The sequence below is a fragment of the Mycteria americana genome, chromosome 5 (genome assembly GCF_035582795.1).
Source record: "Mycteria americana isolate JAX WOST 10 ecotype Jacksonville Zoo and Gardens chromosome 5, USCA_MyAme_1.0, whole genome shotgun sequence".
In the NCBI taxonomy this organism is placed as follows: domain Eukaryota; kingdom Metazoa; phylum Chordata; class Aves; order Ciconiiformes; family Ciconiidae; genus Mycteria; species Mycteria americana.
In genome coordinates this window covers 30,647,358-30,655,244 of record NC_134369.1, presented here as the reverse complement: position 1 = coordinate 30,655,244, position 7,887 = coordinate 30,647,358, and the positions used below count along the sequence as shown (strand labels likewise).

General features: G+C 56.6%; 1 protein-coding gene across 2 annotated transcripts; it reads right to left on the bottom strand.

Annotated features, from left to right (window-relative positions):
• Nucleotides 1–569: 569 nt before the first annotated feature.
• On the bottom strand, nucleotides 570–7,627 carry PEX16 (peroxisomal biogenesis factor 16). Of its 2 annotated transcripts, none has more exons than XR_012775905.1 (11): nucleotides 7,429–7,627; nucleotides 7,229–7,264; nucleotides 6,880–6,956; nucleotides 5,472–5,605; nucleotides 5,062–5,168; nucleotides 4,482–4,562; nucleotides 3,866–4,018; nucleotides 3,452–3,524; nucleotides 2,962–3,148; nucleotides 2,755–2,819; nucleotides 570–1,610 (listed from the first exon to the last, which is right to left on the bottom strand). XR_012775905.1 is itself a non-coding variant. In XM_075502707.1 (11 exons), the coding sequence occupies exons 1-11, from the start codon at nucleotides 7,580–7,582 to the stop codon at nucleotides 1,552–1,554; spliced, it is 1,059 nt and encodes a 352-aa protein (XP_075358822.1). In that variant the 5' UTR covers nucleotides 7,583–7,627; the 3' UTR covers nucleotides 576–1,551. The 2 variants fall into 2 exon arrangements, 1 of the variants encoding a protein (XP_075358822.1); XM_075502707.1 differs by having other exon boundaries at nucleotides 576–1,610; nucleotides 3,029–3,148.
• Nucleotides 7,628–7,887: the final 260 nt, after the last annotated feature.

Below are 7,887 nucleotides of genomic sequence, written 5' to 3'. Positions count from 1 at the left end.
GCTTCTGGCCCCGGACTGCCCGGTCCTGCCCGGGGCACACCGGCTGCTTGCAGCCCTCCCTGCAGCCACAGCTCCAGGGCTGCTTCCCTGTCCCTCACCACCACCCTTTGCCTCCCTCTCAAACCCCTTCATCTCAGTACCTCCCTGTCCCCAGGATTGACCCCCCCAACGCTTTCCAAGCTTTGCAGTCTTCAGCATCTTCCTGTGCTAAAAGCCCAAATGAAGGGAGCACAGTCCCTCGCTCGTGGCTTTTCCATGCTGCTGCTGCTGCATTACAGGGCACTGCTGGCAGCAGAGGTGGCAACACAGACCCCACACGCTGCCAAAGCCCTGTGGTCCCCAACTGTGGTGGCCCATTAGAGGTGTGTGGGTGCGGGGTACATCCCCTATTTCAGGTGCTGAGGCAAGAAGGCTGTGACCCCTGCAGCCCAGAATCCCTCAAGGAGGGTTCAGGTAGGAATGCTCCTGTCACCCACTTGAGGTCAACGCACCTGGCAGTTTCCAGCTCCCAAGCTCTGCACAAGGATGGCAGCTGCCTGTGGGGCAATCCAGTGCCACCAGCTGGCTACCCCTTTGTCCTGGCCAAGGACAGCAGCTCACTGAGCAGATCGATGCCTCAACTGTCCACCAGTTAGCAGAGCAGATACAAAAAGATGGCCATAGCTGTCCAGGCCTCTCCTGGCCCTTTATTAAGCATGGCACAGCAGTATTTGCTGAATTAATCTATTTTCTCCTCTTCTCTGCCCTTGGCCAAGCCCCGGAGCACTGGCTGGCAGCCATTCTGCAAACCCTTTTAGCACACATTAGGTGCTAGGAAAGCAGCCTGCAAACTGCAGCTCTCCATACCCCCAGGGGAACCCCAGGAAACCGGGGACTGAACCAGGCACCTGGAGTTACAGAGACTACAGTCAGCAGCTGAGCAACGCGTGGGGCCCTGCCTGACACAGGCCAGAGCAAAAGACTTCTAAGGGACAGCGTATCCCAGGGTAGACATCTGCAAAAGCTGCTCTTTCTGGTAGAGAGATACCTGCCGACAACCAGATGCGAGAGGAGCCCATGCAAACAGGGGAAGAGAGGTCCTTCATCTCAGTTCTTTCTGTTCAGTCAGTTTATTTGACAGACAAGCCCGCTCCAAGCAGATCGGCCAGGAACGGCCAACACAAGCAGGCTGCAGGTCAATCTCAGCGCTGCGAGGTGGGAGACAGTGCTCTCCAAAAAACACTACGCTGCCTGGCTTTATTATAGTGCAGCCGTACAAAAGGAGAAAAATCAAGTGCTTAAAAAAAAGAGGTTGTCCCATCACCATCGCTGCAGCCACAGAACCGTTGAAAGAGGTGGCCGGGGTCTCTCCACACATGTAGTGTCCATCATTCACAGCTAGATCTGTTAAAAAAAATTACATACACCCATCTCCTCACCGTGCAGAACAGGAGCTTCTCATTGATGGTTTAACTGAAAATTAGACATTATCAACATCCCTCCCCCAGCCTGCCTGCCCTCCTTAGAAATGTCCAGCCATGATCTTAGCAGAGAATAATCATCATCTTCTCATCAGCCCCAGTTATAGAAATAGATTTTCTGCCAAGCAGGCAAGTAATCCATCAGTGGCCCTGAAACAAGAGAACAGAGGGATCACGCATGTAGAAAGGCAAGAATTTGAAGCTGTATGTGTACGGGGTATATCCTCCCTTCTCGTTATGATACCCAACAATCCCAAATCTCCAGTTATACATCTCAGATGAACCCAAGAATAGAACAGTTACTTTTGCCAAGATGGGAGACAACTTTGGGATGCGGCGCCAGATATCAGAGCAGGACCAAGCAGGGTGTGAAACATGGTCAGCATGGCCATGGTGTGGGACACTGCTCCCTCAGAGTTGACACATCCAAGCTCCAGTGGGAAGGGGGTTCTACAGTGTGCAAGGGGAAAACCCGCATGCAGTGAGTCAGGAGGACACTGCTGTGGCGCAGGAAAGAGGGAAGACAACTCAGCAATAACGAGCAGGTGCAGACACAGAAGCAACTGCTGTAGAGTGAAAACGCTTATGTAGCACATGGCTCAATGCAGGCTCCAAAGCCTCTCCAAAATCACTAACTGGAGGAAGTGGCTCCTGAGCTAGCCAGCTTTGTGAACTCCCCAAAGAAAGGGCAATCCCACGATACCAGGCTGATCTAATGCCACATCACTGCCATGAATCACTCCACAAAAGGCTTCACATCAGCAGGGAAGAGGGGGAGATGGAATTCTGGCCCATAATAAAGGGATCCTCTGGTAAAGGACTAGGAGAAGACAGACCTGGTTCAGCCCGTTAATTTACAGTCGGCTCCTGGCTGGGTCAATGCCTCTAGACACCTGCTTACCTCTCATGTCTGCATTGCAGGCTGGGGATCAAGGAAAGGAGTTCAAAAACAGGGGCTGCAAAGCAGGGCTCTGGTGCACCAGCTGAGGTGCAGAAAGGGAGCCCAGGAGAGCAGGCGTAGGTGGCAGAGACCAAGCTCTGCAGCCTGGGAGGGCACAGGGAGGTTTACCACTGTGGTCAAGCACAGGTCCCTAATAGCCAGGAAGCAATTCATCCGCTCCTATTCCGGTTTAAAACAACACAAGCATCAATACAGGGTACATTGGTGCTAACCATTCTAGGGACTTCCCAATTCCCTCCTCAGGTTGGAAACCAACTGATAAATGTTCTGCCCAACTCCCCTGATTTTTCTCCACCCAAGAGAAACAGGAATATAGCAGCGGGGCCCACTTACGTGTGACAAAGCCAACTCCAGGCACATAATCAGCCAACAAGCGCAGGAAGAGGAGGATCCTGCCCCTAGGAAGGGAGAAAGTATAAACAAGTCCAGTGAGACACCTCCTGCCCCAGCTGTTGAATGCACGAACAGCAATGGCAGCTGTTACACAAGGGCTCAGATTAACCTGGTCACAGGCACCCAGACCTCTTCAGATCTACTCACCCAGTCCCCTGACGCTATTTCTGTTAAAAGGGAAATTTTCAGCAAAAGCCCAGCAGGGGCCCCTTACTCTGAATATCGGTCATAGAAAGGAGATCTCAGCAGGTAGTACAGCAGTAGGATGGTTCGTCGCCTCAGCTCTGCTCGCTCTCGCCTGTTCAGGTCTTTCAGATCACTCAGCAAGCTCAGACTGGAAGGAGAAGGGCAGAGAGCTAACTCACGGCAACAGCAGCCAGCAGGGAAAAGAAAGTGGGCTTCTAAATGCCCTCCGTTCTCAGCTCCACGCAGAGCAGGCTGCACCAGCTCAGAACAGAGAGCACTGTAAGTGTTGCAGAAGATACCTAAATGTGTCAATCTCCCAGCTAAAGACCAGGCCCAGCCCCTGTGCGTATTTCTGTCAGTAGTGCCTGCCCTGGATTGGGGAGCAGAGGGAAGTGTGATGTTCAGCCACCATCAACCTCAAGCACCCGCAAAGACTCTTCCTCAGACTGACCTAGAGATGTCCAGGACTGCTGAGAGGAGCCAGGGTTTCCATGATCTCTGGCCCCACACTCCTAAACTCAATACTAGGAACCACAGTCAAGGAATAGAAAGAACCAGAGATGCCTAACAAAAGGCATGCAGACAAGCGAGCCCCTGGGTATGAGCAAAGCTCTGCTGAGCCCAGGAGAATACACTCTAAGGCAGTGCTGGGGGGGGGGGCCTAGGGAAGGGGCTGGAGGACTTGCACCCACAACTGCAGCAGCTGAGGCTAGCCATCAAGGTGTAAGATAAGGGAGGAGTCCCGAGGCCCTTGCCAAGCACAGCAGCAGCAGGGAGAAAGCAGCCTGGCGTGGCACTGCCCTGCACCAGGGCTGAGCCTGCAGCACCCTACGGCATAAGCCCGCACACGGCCAGGGCAGGATACGGTGGAGCAGAGGGCGGGTAATGTAGATGGATTCTGCGATGGTTTCTTGGAGACCCAGAGGGGTGGGAGGCTGGTTCATCTCCTCCGCTCTTCGGCTCTGCGACTCCTCCCTCTGCTGGGGGGACCCCCAGTGCCGGGACTGCAGGGATGGGGCTGAAACAAGCAGATCAGGTCACTAACACAAATAAAACCTTCTTCCTACCACACTTCCCCGCACCACCACCCCACTGCTTTCTGCACCATGAAGGTGTGAAACAGGAAAGCTTTAAGAGCTGCACACACAGCAACTGCTGCGGCTGACCAGCACCCTCAGAGCTTGCCTCCAGAGGGGACAGAGCAGGGGGAGGTACTCATAAGGTCCATGCTCCTCAAAGTATAAACACGCTGAAAGTTAACTCCGTTGTACAGCTTACTTGGAAAAATACAATTTAAGTGCTAGCCTTGCACCACGTGCCTGAATCCCCATTGCTTTGATATCCCCCCACGCACAGGGCCCAGTGCCTGGCAGGATATGCCCCCAAGGTTCTGCTCTTTACTGCCCACGCCCAGGTCATACATAAAGGGCACAGAGCAGAAACAGCTCAGGCAAGGACAGAAAACATGCTCAGCTACTTACTGCTCTGGAGAGAGCGCACAACACGGCTGGAACGCCTGCCAACATAGGTCTCATCCTTCCCTGAGGAGTTTTCTTCCACATCTGCAGAAGAAAATGGCCACAGGGGTCAGGCTCCAAAGGAACACGCCTCAACGCAGAGCTGGCAGCGCCCTTCCCTACACTGCCATCAAGGAGACCGGACTGAAGGTTTGATCTAGTGCAAACCGGACCATCCTGAAGGGGCTAACACTGCGCAGAGCTGTCAGAGGGTGAAAAGATAAGTCTGCCTGACATTGCCCAGGCCTAGGATCTCTTTCCTCACTGTCAAGACCAGGGGACAAGCAGCTTGACTCACAGTTCAGCCAGTGGTTCCAGGCTTAGACTCCTCCACCCCCTCCTTCCAGACTGTAGGACGACCCTGCCACTAAGCTAACTTGTGCTCTATAGAGGGTGGAAAGTTCAACACAGCTCAGCTTTGCGTACTGAAGCCTCACAGTTCCCTGTGCCGCCCAAACTGCTGCTCTGATGAGTAATTCCTAGCAGGATAAGACATGTGGCCCAGCAAGGTGCCAAGCCAATGATGACAGCACCGTGCACTCACCTTGGGGGTGGAGAGGTTGCTGCTGCTCCCTGTTCAGCGGCACGATGGGAGGAGACGTCTGGATGCCAGCTTTGTACCACAGCAGGAGCAGGAGACGAAGGATGGCTCTGTGAGCAGACACATGGAAGCCTTCAATACCAGGCTACGGAGCTGGGTTCCTGTTGTGCTGGAAAGGTGGCTTCCACAGAAGAGGGAAACACTCAGGTCTGCTCAGGGTAACTGGCAAGGCAAGAGGGGTAAGTGTCCCCTTCTGTGGCACAGTATCCAGCACCGTGAGGCTCCAAATTCCCCCAGCCTCAGGGACCGGCAGCTCAGTCCTGCTTGGGCTTTTTCCTGGGGTACTGCTAAGTCCCCTCCAGATCCCCTTTCCGAGCGCACGCTGCCCCTTCCCCTCCACCCACGGCACTTACTTAGCCAGCTGGATGAGGACAATGATGGTCCACCGGCCCATCTCCCCCCACACCCTGGCTGTCCCCATCTCTGCAAAGACCTCCACGCATTCTAGCACACTCAGCCAGGTCAGCAGCTTCTGCTGGGGCAGCGACTGCAAAACACAGAGGGGAGGAAGGGGACAGGATGCAGGTTCTGCTTGGTAGTTAAACAGGGCAGAAACACAGCCCAGTCTGGCAGGACTCTCAGAAATAAGCACCAGGTGGCCTTAGAAGTCACAGCCCCAGAAACAAGTGGTACCTCCACTGCAGCCTGAGTCTACGCACAAGCCCATTTCTCTACCTCCAGCCAGGGGTAGATTGAGACATCGCAGTATCACACAGAGCTGCTACCCCAGAAACAGGGAGAACATCACAGCTGTATCTTGGATTGCCTTCTACCCCAACTGACGCAGCAGGACACTCTCCTGGGTTGTGGCACTGTGCCTGAACTCCACGGCAAAACTCCCTCCTCCTCCTCGTCCCAGAGTTGGGATACGCAACAAACCTCCTCCCTGGTTAGAGTTCATGAGGGAGTACGCTTGGAGTAGAGGGAAGGGGACCCAGAGTCCACAGTCACACCAGAGCGAATGCCTGCTGAATCCAGCATCAGTCTAGATTCCAGGCATGAACCCCAAGACAGTGGGTGCTCTTCCAGCCTGGGTCCCTGCTCCCCACACGGGAACTTGCTGGTGCTGTCAACCACAGGATTTAACCCCTTGAAAAGCATCAATAAAGACAATACAGCTGAAATTCACTTTGGCCTTTAGCAACCATGGAAGCAAGTCTTCTGCATTTCTGTTTGTTACGCGCCTGACGCTCCAGCCAGAGAGCTGCCTACACCCAAACCCACACAGTGGGCAGGCTTGCGACAGAAGAGGCCCGTCTGGAAAAAAACGCTCTCCTCCTCACTCCCCAAAGGGTCTAACAAGTGCTGGGAGCCAGCCTGGGGCTCCTGCAAGAGAGACATAGGAACAAGGTCCTTATGTTTGTTTTGCTCAATAGCATATGCAAAGGAAGAGTCTGAGGAATGGAATCAGAGCTTCAGTGCTCCAGAGCCACTGCTCTGGAAACAGCGATGGTTATTTGCCAACAGCTTTGCCTAGCTCAAGGTCTGAGCTTCTCAAAAAAAAAACCAGTGGAGCTCCTGGTGCAAGTCAGGGCCTGATTTCTGTGGTCCAGGGAGTGCTCTGACCACTCCTCCAAGCCAGGAGCCACGGGGCAGGACTGCTGTTTACCTGCATTCAGAGGTTGCCTCTGGCCTCTACATACCTGATAGCAAAGAGAGGCCGCGGCAAAGACCTATTAGTTTCTACAGACACTCCCCGAAAGCTTCTGCAAGGAAGGAAGCATGTGTCCCAAATCCTCCTCCCACACACTCCAGCCTTACCACAGGCAGGCTCCGCTGCAGCTCCTTTCGGAGAATCCAGTCATTTAATAGCACTAGGAGGTTGGACGCAGAGTAGACTAGAAAAGGAAAAGAAGACGACCGCAGTTACAGCATGCCCAGAAAGCAAACCAAACCGGGACTGTTCCCCCGGGAGGGGATGAGGGAAGAAGGGCAGCAAGACGTGCAGACTCCGCCCATCGGCTGCAGGAGGATGCAGCCAGGCGTGAACAAAACAAGGGGTCCGGGGAACGGGCCCGCATGCACCCGCGCAGAGGCACACCACCAGCCCTGCACCGGCGGGTGCCGGCTGCCCCGGCGCTCCGCCCCCGGCTCCCCGCTGCCCACCTACCCAGCTCCGACAGGGCGTGGGAGTCCGAGAAGCGACCTGCGAAGGGAGGAGAGCGGCTACCAGCCAGCGCCCAGCGCGGGGGGGAGGCCCCGCTCCCCGCTGGGCCCCAGCCCCCCGCACCCCCGCGGACAGGTGCCGGAGCGGGGCCCGGCCCAGGCCCCGGCGGGAGGGATGAGGGCCCGGCCGCCCCCCTCCCGCACCTGGCAGCAGGTAGGAGAGGCCCCGCACGGTGCCCTCCAGCTGGGCCGTGGCGGCCGGGTGCCGCCTCACGTACTCCTGGTAGCGCTGGCACAGCAGCCGCAGCCGCGCCGCCGGGCCGCCGCCGCGGGCAAGGACCGGGGCCGCCGCCGCCATGGCTCCCGCGGCCGCGCGCTTCCGGGGGCCGCCACCGCGCCTGCGCGCCCCGCCCAGCCCAGCCTAGCCCAGCCCAGCCTAGCCCAGCCTAGTCGAGCGAGCGGAGCGGGCCAGGCGTGGCGGCCGAGCGCCGAGCAGCCGATTGGGCGGCAGGGCGGGGGTTTGAAGGACCGGGAGCGGCGGTGGCGGCCGGCAGGTACGGGGCGGGCTGGGGGGCCGGGGCTACCGGCTGTTGTGGGGGCCGAGAGGGGCCTGTGAAGGGAAGGGGGGATCTGTGAGGGGCTGGTGGCCGGGGTCCCGGCCTG

Bases quoted from the DNA above. Each gene is read 5' to 3' on its own strand.
- PEX16 (XM_075502707.1), bottom strand. From the start codon at position 7,582: ATGGCGGCGGCGGCCCCGGTCCTTGCCCGCGGCGGCGGCCCGGCGGCG. The intron at 6,957-7,228 runs GTAGGTGGGCAG...TTCCTTTTCTAG, and splicing joins CCACGCCCTGTCGGAGCTGG to TCTACTCTGCGTCCAACCTC. The intron at 1,611-2,754 runs GTAAGTGGGCCC...CTCTTGTTTCAG, and splicing joins TGGAGTTGGCTTTGTCACAC to GGCCACTGATGGATTACTTG.